This window comes from Schistocerca piceifrons, chromosome 2 (genome assembly GCF_021461385.2).
Source record: "Schistocerca piceifrons isolate TAMUIC-IGC-003096 chromosome 2, iqSchPice1.1, whole genome shotgun sequence".
In the NCBI taxonomy this organism is placed as follows: domain Eukaryota; kingdom Metazoa; phylum Arthropoda; class Insecta; order Orthoptera; family Acrididae; genus Schistocerca; species Schistocerca piceifrons.
Window position 1 is genome coordinate 313,783,224 of NC_060139.1, and position 18,215 is coordinate 313,801,438.

An 18,215-nucleotide genomic window follows, 5' to 3' on the forward strand; every position below is an offset into this window, starting at 1 on the left:
CCGCGTTGTGACTCAGCGGATGATGGTTCTCCGTTTTCCCTGCATGCGGTATAAATATCCGATACAGTGCCTCTTGAAGTACCAAACACTTCTCCTACCTTTGCTACAGAAGCACTGGGCATACATGCACCAACAATTTGCCTACTTTCTAACTGACTTGGCTCCGACGCAAGGCACCCACAGCTAAACAGAACACGACTGAGAGTTGAAACGCATTGAGGACATTGCATAAATGCCGTTCGTAGTCAAACAGACTTAGCTAGCATCTGAACTTATTTTCAAGCATGCGTTCCTCGCGGTGCTTCCACATTTTTGTCCGACCCCTGTACAAGTATACTGTGCCCACTTTACTGCAGGAGATGGGAATGAAGTGAACGGAATCTGCTGACATAGAACAGACTGAGCATGCTTTTGGAACTAGTTGAAACTTGAAGAGCATCTCCACAAGAACCGTACTCAAACACAATGGACAATGGCCTCAGGAGCCCACACCCCCTCCCCACCGAAGTGTGAGACAAGTGTCAGCAGCATCTTGTCCACCACTTTCTGAAAAGAGCCAAGAAGGATTTGAGGTTGTTACAACGCACGGGGTGCGGTAACACTGCATTAAATTTTAGCTCTACGCAAATCACGGTTCCATATATTTTACATTGTAGCACATGGACTAACTTCCATAATTTTAGTATGGCACATGGAAAAAGCTCCACTGTTCTTATTATGTTACATCGACTGAGTTCCACTTACAGTGTGTGTCAAAAAGAATCATCCGATTTGCCGGCCGCTGTGGGGGTTATAGGCGCTTCAGTCTGGAACCACGCGACCGCTACGGTCACAGGTTCGAATCCTGCCTCGGGCATGGATGTGAGTGATGTCCTTAGGTTGGTTAGGTTTAAGTAGTTCAAAGTATTAGGGGACTGATGACCTCAGATGCTAAGTACCATAGTGCTCAGAGCCATTTGAGCCACTTTTGAATCATCCGATTTGGCACCTATATATTTCTGAACTGCCCCATGACCCATGGACCTTGACGTTGGTGGGGAGGCTTGCGTGCCTCAACGATACGGATGGCCGTACCGTAGGTGCAACCACAACGGAGGGGTATCTGTTGAGAGGCCAGACAAACATGTGGTTCCTGAAGAGGGGCAGCAGCCTTTTCAGTAGTTGCAGGGGCAACAGTCTGGATGATTGACTGACCTGGCCTTGCAACATTACCTTGCTGTGCTGGTACTGCGAACGGCTGAAAGCAAGGGGAAACTACGGCCGTAATTTTTCCCGAGGGCATGCATCTTTACTGTATGGTTAAATGATGATGGCGTCTCTTGGGTAAAATATTCCGGAGGTAAAATAGTCCCCCATTCGGATTTCCGGGCGGGGACAACTCAAGAGGGCGTCGTTATCAGGAAAAAGAAAACTGGCGTTCTACGGATCCGAGCGTGGAATGTCAGATCCCTTAACCGGGCAGGTAGACTAGAAAATTTAAAAAGGGAAATGGATAGGTTAAAGTTAGATATAGTGGGAATTAGTGAAGTTCGGTGGCAGGAGGAACAAGACTTTTGGTCGGGTGAATACAGGGTTATAAACACAAAATCAAATAGGGGTAATGCAGGAGTAGGTTTAATAATGAATAAAAAAATAGGAATGCGGGTAAGCTACTACAAACAGCATAGTGAACGCATTATTGTGGCCAAGATAGACACAAAGCCCATGCCTACTACAGTAGTACAAGTTTATATGCCAACTAGCTCTGCAGATGATGAAGAAATTGATGAAATGTATGACGAGATAAAAGAAATTATTCAGGTAGTGAAGGGAGACGAAAATTTAATAGTCATGGGTGACTGGAATTCGTCAGTAGGAAAAGGGAGAGAAGGAAACATAGTAGGTGAATATGGATTGGGGGGAAGAAATGAAAGAGGAAGCCGCCTTGTAGAATTTTGCACAGAGCATAACTTAATCATAGCTAACACTTGGTTCAAGAATCATAAAAGAAGGTTGTATACCTGGAAGAATCCTGGAGATACTAAAAGGTATCAGATAGATTATATAATGGTAAGACAGAGATTTAGGAACCAGGTTTTAAATTGTAAGACATTTCCAGGGGCAGATGCGGACTCTGACCACAATCTATTGGTTATTAACTGTAGATTAAAACTGAAGAAACTGCAAAAAGGTGGGAATTTAAGGAGATGGGACCTGGATAAACTGAAAGAACCAGAGGTTGTACAGAGTTTCAAGGAGAGCATAAGGGAACAATTGACAGGAATGGCGGAAAGAAGTACAATAGAAGAAGAATGGGTAGCTCTGAGGGATGAAGTAGTGAAGGCAGCAGAGGATCAAGTAGGTAAAAAGACGAGGGCTAGTAGAACTCCTTGGGTAACAGAAGAAATATTGAACTTAATTGAGGAAAGGAGAACATATAAAAATGCAGTAAATGAAGCAGGCAAAAAGGAATACAGACGCCTCAAAAATGAGATCGACAGGAAGTGCAAAATGGCTAAGCAGGGATGGCTAGAGGACGAATGTAAGGATGTAGAGGCTTATCTCACTAGGGGTAAGATAGATACTGCCAACAGGAAAATTAAAGAGACCTTTGGAGAAAAGAGAACCACTTGTATGAATATCAAGAGCTCAGATGGAAACCTAGTTCTAAGCAAAGAAGGGAAAGCAGAAAGGTGGAAGGCGTATATAGACGGTCTATACAAGGGCGATGTACTTGAGGACAATACTATGGAAATGAAAGAGGATGTAGATGAAGATGAAATGGGAGATATGATACTGCGTGAAGAGTTTGACAGAGCACTGAAAGACCTGAGTCGAAACAAGGCCCCGGGAGTAGACAACATTCCATTAGAACTACTGATGGCCTTGGGAGAGCCAGTCATGACAAAACTCTACCATCTGGTGAGCAAGATGTATGAGACAGGCGAAATACGCTCAGGCTTCAAGAAGAATATAAGAATTCCAATCCCAAAGAAAGCAGGTGTTGACAGATGTGAAAATTACCGAACTATCAGTTTAACATGTCACAGCTGCAAAATACTAACGCGAATTCCTTACAGACGAATGGAAAAACTGGTAGGAGCCGACCTCGGGGAAGATAAGTTTGGATTCCGTAGAAATATTGGAACACGTGAGGCAATACTGACCTTACGACTTATCTTAGAAGAAAGATTAAGGAAAGGCAAACCTACGCTTCTAGCATTTGTAGACTTAGAGAAAGCTTTTGACAATGTTGACTGGAATACTCTCTTTCAAATTCTAAAGGTGGCAGGGGTAAAATACATGGAGAGAAAGGCTATTTACAATTTGTACAGAAACCAAATGGCAGTTATAAGAGTCGAGGGACATGAAAGGGAAGCAGTGGTTGGGAAGGGAGTGAGACAGGGTTGTAGCCTGTCCCCGATGTTATTCAATCTGTATATTGAGCAAGCAGTAAAGGAAACAAAAGAAAAGTTCAGAATAGATATTAAAGTCCATGGAGAAGAAATAAAAACTTTGAGGTTCGCTGATAACATTGTAATTCCGTCAGAGACAGCAAAGGACTTGGAAGAGCAGTTGAACGGAATGGACAGTGTCTTGAAAGGAGGATATAAGATGAACATCAACAAAAGCAAAACGAGGATAATGGAATGTAGTCGAATTAAGTCGGGAGATGCTGAGGGAATTAGATCAGGAAATGAGACAAGGTAGTAAAGGAGTTTTGCTATTTGGGGAGCAAAATAACTGATGATGGTCGAAATAGAGAAGATATAAAATCTAGACTGGCAATGGCAAGGAAAGCGTTTCTGAAGAAGAGAAATTTGTTAACATCGAGTATAGATTTAAGTGTCAGGAAATCGTTTCTGAAAGTATTTGTATGGAGTGCAGCCATGTATGGAAGTGAAACATGGACGATAAATATTTTGGACAAGAAGAGAATAGAAGCTTTCGTAATGTGGTGCTACAGAAGAATGCTGAAGATTAGATGGGTAGATCACATAACTAATGATGAAGTATGGAATAGAATTGGGGAGAAGAGGAGTATGTGGCACAACTTGACAACAAGAAGGGACCGGTTAGTAGGACATGTTCTGAGGCATCAAGGGATCACAAATTTAGCATTGGAGGGCAGCGTGGAAGGTAAACATCGTAGAGGGAGACCAAGAGATGAATACACTAAGCAGATTCAGAAGGATGTGGGTTGCAGTAAGTACTGGAAGATGAAGAAGCTTGCACAGGATAGGGTAGCATGGAGAGCTACATCAAACGAGTCTCAGGACCGAAGACCACAACAACAACAACAACAACAACAACAACATATTTCTGAAACTAATAAACACATTCAATGAATTTTGTTTTTCGATGAACTGGAAAATCAAAAAGGTTTTTTTTTCATACCCTTTCTTAGGTGTTCAATATGCCCCCCTTGAGATGCACGGGATATGTCAATGCGGTATTCAGATTGTTCCCACACTGCAGCGAGCATGTCTTGAGTTACAGCTTCCACAGCTGCTGTTATGCGATGTCTCAGTTCATTCGTTGTTGCTGGTAACGGAGGCACATAAACAGAGTGTTTTATAAACCATCTCAAGAAATAATCACATACAGTCAGGTCCGGTGACCATTGAGGCCAGTAATGTAAGGGTGAATCATTTGGTCCAGTGCGACCGATCCATCGTTCAGTAATCCATTGATTTAAAAATTCCCGCACTTCCAGTTGCCAGAGTGGCGGTGCACCGTCTTATTGGTAAATGAAACCGTTCGAATCATTCTCCAACTGTGGGAAAAGAAACTTCTCAAGCATATCGAGATATGTGCTTCCCGTAACAGTTTTCTCGGCAAAGAAAAATGGGCCGTATACCTTTTCCCGTGAAACTGCACAAAACACATTATCTTTTTGGCGATCCCCTCTAATTTTGTACAACTTCAAGAGGTTGTTCCATACCCCATATTCTCACATTATGAAGGTCCACCTTTTCATTTAAATGAAATGTCGCCTCGTCACTAATCACTAAGCGTGTAAGATAACTGTCATCCTCCATCTTGCCAAAAACAAAATTACAGAAAGGCACACATTGTTGTTTGTCACCTTCACGAAGAGCTTGCAGTAACTTAATTTTGTATGGTTTCACATGTAAACGTCGACGCAACACTCCGGCCAGACGGACATCGGGGGCGTGTTGAGCTGTCGAGCTGCGCGGCGAACGGATTTCTGCGGACTCCTTGTGAAACTGTGGCGGATGCGTTCGACGTCTGTGTCAGACACTTGCGGACGGCCAGGCGATTTGACTTTACACAAACAAACAGAGCTAATGCTCTGTGCTGTAGCACGATCCACATCGTACCTAGTACGAAAGTCACGCTGAACAGTTATTACTGACCCGCACTGCGCAAAACGTAGAACACAAAACGCTTTCTGTTGTCCCGACACAATTTTTGCTAGAATTAAAGTGGGCGCTCACTGCTGCTACCTAGCGTGAACCACGTAAAACTCGAGAGTTTCTTCTTTCCAACAGTACATTGTCCACGTACATATCCCAAATAACATAGTAGTTATGATTTCTTTTTAAATCGGGTGATTCCTTTTGATACACCCTATATTGCTAACTGGGAGACAGTTAGTACTTAATTTGATCCGGACCTAGTTAAAACTGGGAATGAATTCTTTTCTCTTCCAATGCCACTGAACACTGACCATTGAGGATACGTATCAAGCGAATTGTCCTCTTTCAATGTGGGGAGAGAGGAGGGTGATGTGACGACATTTGTAAACGTAGGCAATGCAAAGACCGATAAAAGAACACCTTGCTCTTCATCCTTATATCCAATAACAGCACTCACCATGAGTGGGATGGTCCATTGATCGTGACCGGGCCAAATATCTCACGAAATAAGCGTCAAACGAAAAAACTACAAAGAACGAAACTTGTCTAGCTTGAAGGGGGAAACCAGATGGCGCTATGGTTGGCCCGCTAGATGGCGCTACCATAGGTCAAACGGATATCAACTGCGGTTTCTTTTAATAGGAACCGCATTTTTTTATTACATATTCGTGTAGTACGTAAAGAAATATAAATGTTTTAGTTGGACCACTTTTCTTGCTTTGCGGTAGATGGCGCTGTAATAGTCACAAACATATGGCTCACAATTTTAGACGAACATTTGGTAACAGGTAGAATTTTTAATTTAAAATACAAAACGTAGGTACGTTTGAACATTTTATTTAGGTTGTTCCAATGTGATACATGTACCTTTCTGAACTTATCATTTCTGAGAACGCATGCTGTTACGGCGTGATTACCTGTAAATACCACATTAATGCAATAAATGCTCAAAATGATGTCCGCCAACCTCAATGCATTTGGCAATACGTGTAACAACATTAATCTCAACAGCCAGTAGTTCGCCTTCCGTAATGTTCGCACATGCACTGACAATGCGCTGACGCATGTTGTCAGGCGTTGTCGGTGGATCACGACAGCAAATATCCTTCAACTTTCCCCACAGAAAGGAATCCGGGCCGGCCGCGGTGGTCTAGCGGTTCTAGGCGCTCAGTCCGGAACCGCACGACTGCTACGGTCGCAGGTTCGAATCCTGCCTCGGGCATGGATGTGTGTGATGTCCTTAGGTTAGTTAGGTTTAAGTAGTTCTAAGTTGTAGGGGACTGATGACCACAGATGTTAAGTCCCATAGTGCTCAGAGCCATTTGAACCAAGGAATCCGGGAACGTCAGGTCTGGTGAACGTGCGGGCCATGGTATGGTGATTCGACGACCAATCCACCTGTCATGAAATATGCTATTCAATACGACTTCAACCGCACGCGAGCTATGTGCCGGACATCCATCACGTTGGAAGTACATCGCCGTTCTGTCATGCAGTGAAACATCTTGCAGTAACATCGGTAGAACATTACGTAGGAAATCAGCATACATTACACCATTTAGATTGCCGTCGATAAAATGGGGGCCAATTATTCTTCCTCCCATAATGCCGCACCAAACATTAACGCGCCAAGGTCGCTGATGTTCCACTTGTCGCAACCATCGTGGATTTTCCGTTGCCCAATGGTGCATATTATACCGGTTTACGTTACGGCTGTTGGTGAATGACGCTTCGTCGCTAAATAGAACGCGTGCAAAAAATCTGTCATCGTCCCATAATTTCTCTTGTGCCCAGTGGCAGAACAGTACAAGACGTTCAAAGTCGTCGCCATGCAATTCCTGGTGCATAGAAATATGGTACGGGTGCAATCGATGTTGATGTAGCATTCTCAACACCGACGTTTTTGAGATTCCCGATTCTCGCGCTATTTGTCTGCTACTGATGTGCGGACTAGCCGCGACAGCAGGCAAAACACCTACTTGGGCATCATCATTTGTTGCAGGTCGTGGTTGACGTTTCACATGTGGCCGAACACTTCCTGTTTCCTTAAATAACGTAACTATCCGGCGAACAATCCGGACACCTGGATCATGTCGTCCATGATACCGAGCAGCATACATAGCACACGCCCGTTGGGCATTTTTATCACAATAGCCATACATCAACACGATATCGACCTTTTCCGCAATTGGTAAACGGTCCATTTTAACACGGGTAATGTATCACGAAGCAAATACCTTCCGCGCTGGCGGAATGTTACGTGATACCACGTACTTATACGTTTGTGACTATTACAGCGCCATCTATCACAAGGCGAAAAAAAATGGTCCAACTAAAACATTCATATTATTACACGAAAATTAATAATAATGGGGGTTCCTATTAAAAAAAAAACGCTGTTGATATCCGTTTGACCTATGGCAGCGCCATCTAGCGGGCCAACCACAGCGCCATCTGGTTTCCCCCTTCAAGCTAGACGAATTTCGTTCTTTGTAGTTTGTTTGATTTGATACTTATTTCGTGAGATATTTGGCCCGGTCACTATCAATGGACCACCCTGTATAAAGCAACCAAACTAGTGGTCATTCAGCAGTTATCAATACACCCTGGGGAAGGCGTCTTGCAATAGTCGCCGAAACATCGGAATTTTATAGTTGACACTGCGGCCTCAAACCCAGATGAATTTTATTGACAGTGACAGCGGCCGCGGAAGCGTACGTTTACATCGACTGTGATGACACTTGTTTGTCACACGACACTAAGTTACCTGCATGTCGGCGGCGAATCCGTGCGGGCCGAGCTGCGTGATGTTGTTGTGGGAGAGCAGCAGCGCGTACACCTCGTAGAAGACGGGCCCCGGCAGCGCGGTGAGCGCGGTGGCCGTGCAGTTCATCACGACCTGGCGCACGAACAGCATCAGGCCGAAGACGGCCGTCAGCTGTACGGGCGCGCAGCTGCACGGCTCGGGGCAGCCCTGGTCCAGCGGCGGCACGCGCGCCAGCGGCCCCAGCCCGTGGCGCACCTCCGTCGCCGGCTGCCGCGGCACCGCCCCCGCCGCTCCCAGCAGCAGCGCCAGCCACAGCGCCCGGCCGCCTCGCTCCATCCTGCGGCACACACCACACCTGCTCTTACCTGCCGGCAGTGTTCTCTGTCGCTTACTACAAAATATACGTTATACATCAACTGGATGTGGACAAAAATACGCTACTGGCCATTAAAATTGGTACACGTCGAAGATGACGTGCTACAGACGCGAAATTTAACCGACGGGAAGAAGATGCTTTGATATGCAAATGATTAGCTTTTCAGAGCATTCACACAAGGTTGGCGCCGGTGGCGACACCTGCAACGCGCTGACATGAGGAAAGTTTCCAACCGAATTCTCATACACGAACAGCAGTTGACCGGCGTTGCCTGGTGAAACGTTGTTGTGATGCTTCGTGTAAGGAGGAGAAATGCTTACCATCACGTTTCCGACTTTGATTAAGGTCGGATTGTAGCCTATCGCGATTGCGGTTTATCGTATCGCGACATTGCTGCTCGCGTTGGTCGAGATCCAATGACTGTTAGCAGAATATGGAATCGGTCGGTTCAGGAAGGTAATACGGAACGCCGTGCTGGATCCCAACGGCATCGTATCACTAGCAGTCGAGATGACAGGCATCTTATCCGCATGGCTGTAACGGATCGTGCAGCCACGTCTCGATCCCTGAGTCAACAGATGGGGACGTTTGCAAGACAACAACCATCTGCACTAACAGTTCGTCGACGTTTGCAGCAGCATGGACTACCACCTCGGAGACCATGGCTGCGGTTACCCTTGACGGTGCATCACAGACAGGAGCGCCTGCGATGGTGTACTCGACGACGAACCTGGGTGCACGAATGGCAAAACGTCATTTTGCTGGATGAATCCAGGTTCTGTTTACAGCATCATGATGGTCGCATCCGTGTTTGGCGTCATCGCGGTGAACCCACATTGGAAGCGTGTATTCGTCATCGCCATACTGGCGTATCACCCGGCGTGATGGTATGGCATGCCATTGGTTACACGTCTCGGTCACCTCTTGTTCGCATTGACGGCACTTTGAACAGTGGACGTTACATTTGACATGTGTTACGACCCGTGGCTCTACCCTTCATTCGATCCCTGCAAAACCCTACATTTCAGCAGGATAATGCACCACCGCATGTTACAGGTCCTGTACGGGCCTTTCTGGATACAGAAAATGTTCGACTGCTGTCCTGGGCAGCACATTCTCCAGATCTCTCACCAATTGAAAACGTCTGCTCAATGGTGGCCGAGCAACTGGCTCGTCACAATACGCCAGTCACTACTCCTGATGAACTGTGGTATCGTGTTGAAGGTGCATGGGCAGCTGTACCTGTACACGCCATCCAAGCTCTGTTTGAGTCAATGCCCAGGCGTATCAAGGCCGTTATTATGGACAGAGGTGGTTGTTCTGGGTACTGATTTCTCAGGATCTGTGCACCCAAATTGCGTGAAAATATAATCACATGTCAGTTCTAGTATAATAGATTTGTCCAATGAATACCCGTTTATCATCTGCATTTCTTCTTGGTGTAGCAATTTTAATGACCAGTAATGTACGTCTAGTCACACTAGTATAGCCGCAGCTTACGTTCGACGTGAACGTGGCAGACGGGATCAGTAGCATCGGAGGGTATATAAACCGTTTCGTAGGGGCGCGGAAAACACTGCAGCCATTGTCGTAATGGGGGGATGTATCTGAAGTCCAAAAGGGCCCCATCATTTGCTTTCGGGAAAAGCGTGGAGGCATTTCCGGGACGGCAAAGTTCGTAAACGGTTCGCGTGCCGCCGTGCATGTCAGAATTCTGATTTCCAAAACCGGTGCCGAGGCAGCTGTGTGGCACCGCGGGCCGTAGATGACAAGTGTGAACGATGGCTGCAGAGAACCAAGGGGCTACCAACAGTATCTGCTCAACGATCGTTCAGCGAACGTTACTGCGTATGAGACTCTACAGCAGGTGCCTGGTTCATGCACCCATGCTGACTACTGTCCATCAGTGACAACGGCTGAAACTGGCACGTCGATACTGCAACTGGACGTCCACTGAGAGGAGACAGGTGGCCTTTTCAGATGGATGACGTTTTATGATCCAACGAGCACATGACTATAGGCACGTACGGCCCTCCAGCTATCGTCGGAAGCGTCGAGTCACGAGGACGGAGCGTTGATGTTTGGGGAATGCTTTCGTGCGTGACCTCGACGTTCTGGAAGGGCCAATGAATCAAAACAAGTATGTATGAGCCGTGGTAAAAATTGCTGATTTGAAGAGCGCGCTGCAGTGCTTGGTGTGAAGCAGTCGCCCTCCGTTTCTGGCGATGGCGCCGCTGTGGTAATCGCAGCTTTGGTGTCTCCCTCTGGTGGGAAAGGGGAAAGGTTGCCTGTTCACGTGCATTTAAAGGGTGCTATGAGCTCGCCAGTTGGGCAGTCTGGGTGAGTCTGGAGTCAGTCTGGGGTCAGTCTCTCGTCCCCAGCTTGCTGGTCTGTCTCTCGTCCGAATTTGTGGCGCAGTGAGAGAACTCAACGAGTGGTCGCCCGGTCGGGGGCTTAGTTCCTGCATCTGAGTCTGCACGTTAGGCCGCCAGTCTGCTCGAGTTGCTCAGGCAACGGTCGTTGGCGGTTGGATCGATCGGTTGGTCGGTCGCGCACTGAGACACAAGATGACTTGTCCGCCTTGAGCGTCGGCGCATGTGAAGTCGCCACGTGAGTCCAGTGGGCCGCGCCGTATAGCGAGGGGTAGTGGCTTCGCGGCCCATACGAGAGCAACAGGAGTCAACCCACGACATCGGTGTGGCCGGTGCGAGCTGAGATGACGTGAGACGGGAGGGCGGCGCGCCTTCCTGCGTCCGTTGAAGCGGCTGGCAGCGGGCGGTTCGGGAGAGCGTTTTGGGCGTGCTGCACCAGGTCTTCTCAAAAAATCGCAGTTTATTAGAAGTTCAGTGATTCGTGATATGTTGTTTCATTTACTTGTTAAATTCTACTTGTTTTCTGGGTCACTCACTCGTCACCAGTTGCTGGTCTGTCTCTCGTCCGCATTTGTTAGGCAATTAGTGTCTCTCTGTCTGTGTGTCGGTCTGCCGTACGTTAATAGCTGCCTCTGTCATGTTTGTCGGATTCGGTGTTAACGAATTTATTGCTTGAAGTGTAACGGCCGAATTCCTGAAATATGTTTTTATCTTGCCTATCATCTTGAGAGGCGGTGTATGTGTACTGTAGAGCATGTTAACTCGTTTGGCCAACCCTGTATAATTTTATATAAGATTGCGTTTCATGGGCTTTTATTTAAATGGTCATTTTAGTATATAAAGTTGCCACCCTTCCACCGTAAGACTTTTCTTAGGAGTTAAAATCAAGTTCCACCTTCGGTGGCAAGTTAATCTTTTAATTTTAGTGTTTTGTACCATTCCCATTCCTTCTACGGGGTGCATAGTTTATGTGCTTGTGTGAGTTGTTAAAAATTTTTAGTTTAAAGTAATCTGGTGTGTTGCAGATTTGCACCAATGTAGTCTTTCAGAGGTGGTTATGAGCGGTCGTGACTACGGCCGTGTCAAAAGGGAGCGGCAAGGTTCTCAGCCGGAAAACTCATACTATCAAAAATTTGTTCTTTCTGCCTCTGAATAAATTGTAACTTGATATTTAGAGGGTGCTTTCTGATTATAATTTTAAATCTCTTTAAAAAGAGGCTTTTAGGAATAAAATTTCCATTTGTTGAAAGAAATTTGATATGTTTTCATCAGTTACCCACCGGCAACTACTTCCACGCTTAGATAGTGTGATTAAATGTGTTAATGTTCTTGATGAATCGCTAGTAAATACCTTGGGGACCATGTCCTCTCCTACACGTAGTTTGTTTTTTCCCTCGCCACCATGGCACCTACCAGCAGGACAGCGCAATGTGTGACACAGCTCGCAGTGTATGTGCGCGATTCGTACACACTAGGATTTTACTGTACTCCCCTGGCATCCAAACTCACCGGATTAGGACCCAGTCGAGGATCTATGGGACCATTTCGGCCAGCCTGTACACGCCACGGAGTCTCAACCGTGAAACCTAACGCACCTGGCCACGGCGCTGGGGTCGGCACGACTCCACATCGCTGTCTATATCTCCCAGAACTCGTCCACTCTCTTCCTGCACGTCCGCGCTGCGAAAGACGGTTATTCACGCCTTTGGAAGTGGACACCTTAATGTGACTAGTCGCGTATATGAAAACACAACAATAACAACACATGTCTAATACGGTCTAGGAAAACTGTTGGTGCCGGCCGCTGTGGTCGAACGGTTCTAGGCGCTTCAGTCCGGAACCGCGCTGCTGCTACGGTCGCAGGTTTGAATCCTGCCTCGGGCATGGATGTGTGTGATGTTCTTAGGTTAGTTAGGTTTAAGTAGTTCTAAGTCTAGGGGACAGACGACCTCAGATGTTAAGTCTAATAGTGCTTAGAGCCATTTGAACCATTTTTGAAAACTGTTAGTAGCCAAACAGCTTCCTCTCCTCTCGGAATGGGTAAATACAGGTCCTGTACGGTTTTCAAGGCAATCTTACACGATTCTTCCTGTAAAATAGTGGCACGTTCTGGGACGCCGAGCACCGCGCCGGGGTTATGTAAGGGGGAAAGGAGGAATGGTCGTGGCCGCGAAGGGGGGGGGGGGGAGCACTGCTCGGATAAATACATATGGGACGCCCGGGTTATCTCGACACCTCACCAGAAAAGAGTATGAGAGTTACAATCATCGAAACGTCGCGGCATTTCAACGCAGTTACCATCATGGACGCCCGAGTACATTTCGACAGCACTATACTGGGAACGTCTACGAGGTGTGTTCAAAAAGTAAGGGACTTTATATTTTTATGAAAAAATATTTATTTATTCATTAATATTCATATTGCCCCTTCAAAGTAATCCCCCTCAGATATAATACACTCGTGCCAACGCCTCTTCCAATCATCGAAGCAATTCTCATAAGCACTTTTTGGTTCAGCCTTGAGTATTTCCAGCGATGCAATTTTTATTTCCTTAATCGTTGAAAATCTTCTTCCTTTCATAGGTCTCTTCAGTTTTGGGAACAGGAAAAAGTCACAGGGAGCCAAATCCGGTGAATATGGTGGCTGAGGCATTGTTTTTGGCCAAAAAATCTCTCAGATGCTTTGTCGTGATGCAAAAGCCATGAATTGTTTTTCCACAATTCCGGACGTTTTCTGCGTATTGGTTCTAGCAAACGGCGCATAACGTCAAAGTAATACTCCTTATTGACCGTATGACCCTGAGGCAAAAATTTATGATGCACTACGCCACGGTAATTGGAAAAAAAAACAGTAAGCAAAGCTTTGACATTTGATTGAACTTGGCGTGCTTTTTTCGGTCTTGGCTCAGGATGCTTCCATTGGGACGTTTGGGCAGTTATGACTCTTTTGAGCAAATCAGGATCATCAGTGACGTCATTCAAGAGCTCATGCGACGGTTCTTCTGATCAAAATTGAGAAGTTTTGGAACAAACTTCGTTGGCACACGTCTCATGCCCAAAACATCCGAAAAAATTACATGACACGAGCCAACCGATATGCCGACATCCTCAGCAACTTCTCTTGCGGTAATTAGACGATTTTCTAGAATAATTTTCTTCACAGCTTCGACGTAATCATCTGTTGTTGATGTGCTGGGGCGTCCAGAGCGAGGTTCGTCGCCGTCACTGTCACTGCCAAGATTTCGAGTGTTTTACACCACTTGATTCCATTTTTCACATAAAATTTGACGCAAATTCTTTGCTCCATTTTTATAACACTCGAAAATCGCCGAGTGCACTAAAACACATCTAACCTTTTTATCTGTGCAAAACAAATGAAGTATGCTGTAGACATGAAACTGTGAACATATGTTCGGGACATATGTACCAACATAACAAAAAAAGATCGACAGTCGAATGTGAAGCAAGACCAGTCAACAAACTGCCTCGCGAACCGCGATGAGACTCTTGTATACACATATAGGTCAGGGAGTGGCCGCCACCGGAGCTAATACCGTCTGACAGACCATCGAAGAAATCATAGCTGACAAACAGACGTACTCTCACGTTTCCTCCCAAATGCCACCCGCTACTAATACCACCAAAACCACCTTACTTACGCATGGCATTAAGCAAAATAGGCCTAGTGCGAAGCAAACAATAAAAGCAAGACATGCAATGTATAACGCATTTGTCAAGTATTAAAAATAAGGAAAAGGTAAAATGAGGCCTGATGACTTTCGTGTTTTGTAGTATGGTTTTATTAACTTTATTTCTTGACAATTTCATTATACCTTTTTATTATGAGCATTACATGGTTATAATACACTCCTGGAAATGGAAAAAAGAACACATTGACACCGGTGTGTCAGACCCACCATACTTGCTCCGGACACTGAGAGAGGGCTGTACAAGCAATGATCACACGCACGGCACAGCGGACACACCAGGAACCGCGGTGTTGGCCGACGAATGGCGCTAGCTGCGCAGCATTTGTGCACCGCCGCCGTCAGTGTCAGCCAGTTTTCCGTGGCATACGGAGCTCCATCGCAGTCTTTAACACTGGTAGCATGCCGCGACAGCGTGGACGTGAACCGTATGTGCAGTTGACGGACTTTGAGCGAGGGCGTATAGTGGGCATGCGGGAGGCCGGGTGGACGTACCGCCGAATTGCTCAACACGTGGGGCGTGAGGTCTCCACAGTACATCGATGTTGTCGCCAGTGGTCGGCGGAAGGTGCACGTGCCCGTCGACCTGGGACCGGACCGCAGCAACGCACGGATGCACGCCAAGACCGTAGGATCCTACGCAGTGCCGTAGGGGACCGCACCGCCACTTCCCAGCAAATTAGGGACACTGTTGCTCCTGGGGTATCGGCGAGGACCATTCGCAACCGTCTCCGTGAAGCTGGGCTACGGTCCCGCACACCGTTAGGCCGTCTTCCGCTCACGCCCCAACATCGTGCAGCCCGCCTCCAGTGGTGTCGCGACAGGCGTGAATGGAGGGACGAATGGAGACGTGTCGTCTTCAGCGATGAGAGTCGCTTCTGCCTTGGTGCCAATGATGGTCGTATGCGTGTTTGGCGCCGTGCAGGTGAGCGCCTCAATCAGGACTGCATACGACCGAGGCACACAGGGCCAACACCCGGCATCATGGTGTGGGGAGCGATCTCCTACACTGGCCGTACACCACTGGTGATCGTCGAGGGAACACTGAATAGTGCACGGTACATCCAAACCGTCATCGAACCCATCGTTCTACCATTCCTAGACCGACAAGGGAACTTGCTGTTCCAACAGGACAATGCACGTCCGCATGTATCCCGTGCCACCCAACGTGCTCTAGAAGGTGTAAGTCAACTACCCTGGCCAGCAAGATCTCCGGATCTGTCCCCCATTGAGCATGTTTGGGACTGGATGAAGCGTCGCCTCACGCGGTCTGCACGTCCAGCACGAACGCTGGTCCAACTGAGGCGCCAGGTGGAAATGGCATGGCAAGCCGTTCCACAGGACTACATCCAGCATCTCTACGATCGTCTCCATGGGAGAATAGCAGCCTGCATTGCTGCGAAAGGTGGATATACACTGTACTAGTGCCGACATTGTGCATGCTCTGTTGCCTGTGTCTATGTGCCTGTGGTTCTGTCAGTGTGATCATGTGATGTATCTGACCCCAGGAATGTGTCAATAAAGTTTCCCCTTCCTGGGACAATGAATTCACGGTGTTCTTATTTCAATTTCCAGGAGTGTAGATTGCAATCGTTGCATTCATTTTGAATTCACCTGGAGTCGATCAGGGAAGAGGTGCGGAAAGTATAGCAGTACAGCCAAAGTAGATTCTAGGTCTGACTCATGTCAAATGTGAGTCCGTCCATCGTGGCTGCCCAATCTCAGGTGGCTGGGTACATGAATGACAAAGAGAGGTGTCCCCACAGCCATTGATGACTGAGACCGCAGTGGAAGATAAATGACGGTAGCTTCATGGATCTGGAATGAGATGATTACCAGATTCATGCAGATGCTTGCAGTGAGCCATATGTATAAATGAAGGGAGCATCAAAGTTTTCAGAGCCTTTTGTACTGGTAGTGAGACCATCATGGTGTGTCGAAAATTCATCATTACACAGTATAGATAGCTAATTACAAGGGAGTATTCTGCAATCAACATTCAAAGCCACTGACTGAGAAGTCACGATTAGACCAGTGAGTAGTAAATGGAATATGGAAGTGTTAACAAGAAGCATCTGGTAGACAATGACGGAAACATTAAATGGATTTCATTAAATGATCTCTTTCGTGGGATGGGAACGGCTAAGGGTCAGAAGTGAAAATAACGTCGGATGAACGTTTAGGAAATGTAATAAGTCCGATAGTATCTGACATTAAGCGACGCTGCTGTGTACAGGACTCTGTCGCCAATAGAACGTATTGAAAGACGCTGCATGATTAGCGGTGATCAACGAATGGTTCAAAGAAAGGCAGCTGACCCTACACGCAAGCAAACGTAGTACAATGCGTGTGAAATAGTGGAAAGAACTGCCCATGTCATTTTGAGGAGATATCAAGGAACATGTTGCAGTCCTTTGATGGTACTCTGCAACGGTATGTTGGGCTTTTCCATGGCGCATATGGACTTAGGTTCCGTCTGATGGGTGATGATAAGACTCAACCATGGAACTGATCTGGTGGAAGAGTCGTTGACCATCCTGTATTGTCATGCTTAGACATCACATTGTGTACTGACGTCCTGCATACCACACTAGAACCATACGGCCCACGACGAAAACCAGCCACAGTGGAAAGAGCCTCTGAGGATAACGGCCTCGCACAGTAACATTAACCCAAATTAAGAGCCTCCCATGCTAAGAGCCTCCCATGCTAAGAGCCTCCCATGCTAAGAGCCTCTTACAGTAAGAGCCTTCTGTAGTAGGAGCCTCACACGATGCAAAGGCTACTAGGAAAGTTTTGCAATACGACGCACAATAAGTCACAGGAGGATGATTGTTGTTGCGTATAGAGAATACTTCATACTTGCATTGTAGCCGCTGTGCCAAGTCTGTGGGCGCAGTCGTTCACTAGCAGGGTTAGTTTGAAGTGCTTGCTATGGCGTCGTGGTCACGAAGTGACATTCGGGAAGTTTTGCCGTACAACTTCGCGCATAGTTTAAACTTAGGCCAGTCCTTAAAAAAATGACTCTTGCAATCGATAATATGTGTCCACATTGTACAACTATATTCAATTGGTACAGAGAATTCCAAAGAGAAAATTTCCCTCTGGAGGGCGCTGAGAGACGGGAAAACCACGATCATCAGTTACGGAAGAAAACACTAATGCTGTGGGGAAAATGCTAGACGAAGACAGGTGAGTGACCTATAAGCAGATAGAGGACACCTTAGGGCTAAATGCACCAGCAATTCGTTTGATTCAGCATGATCATTTGCAAGTAAGGGAACTTTGTTGTCTCTGGGTGCCGCATAAATTGACGGAAGAGCAGATGATATGACGTGTGACTTGGCGTCGGGAGATGTTAAAAATGTCTTTTAAGGGACAATTTCAGTACGTGAATAACATCGTGACAGGCGACGAGACGTGGCTGTACTATCATGACGTGCCGACTAAGTCTCAAAACAAAGTTTGGGTCTTTGAAGATGACGACACAACCGAAGCTGCCAGAAAATCCCGATCAGTATAGAAGAAAATGACAGCTGTTTTTTTCAAATCAAGTGGAATTGTGGAGCGTATTGTTTTGGACACAGATAACAGTCACAGCCAAAAGTGGTACGCTGAGCAGTGCCTACCC

The 18,215-nt window shown here is 46.6% G+C and overlaps 1 protein-coding gene across 1 annotated transcript in view; it reads right to left on the reverse strand.

The window, feature by feature from the left end:
* The window catches only part of LOC124776912 (leucine-rich repeat-containing G-protein coupled receptor 5-like), a 415,623-nt gene that overhangs the window by 75,702 nt on the left and 321,706 nt on the right, over positions 1–18,215 (reverse strand). The window contains exon 2 of the mRNA XM_047252123.1: positions 8,131–8,467. Coding sequence (XP_047108079.1) covers positions 8,131–8,467 — 337 coding nt within the window. The remainder of the gene's footprint in view (positions 1–8,130; positions 8,468–18,215) is intronic.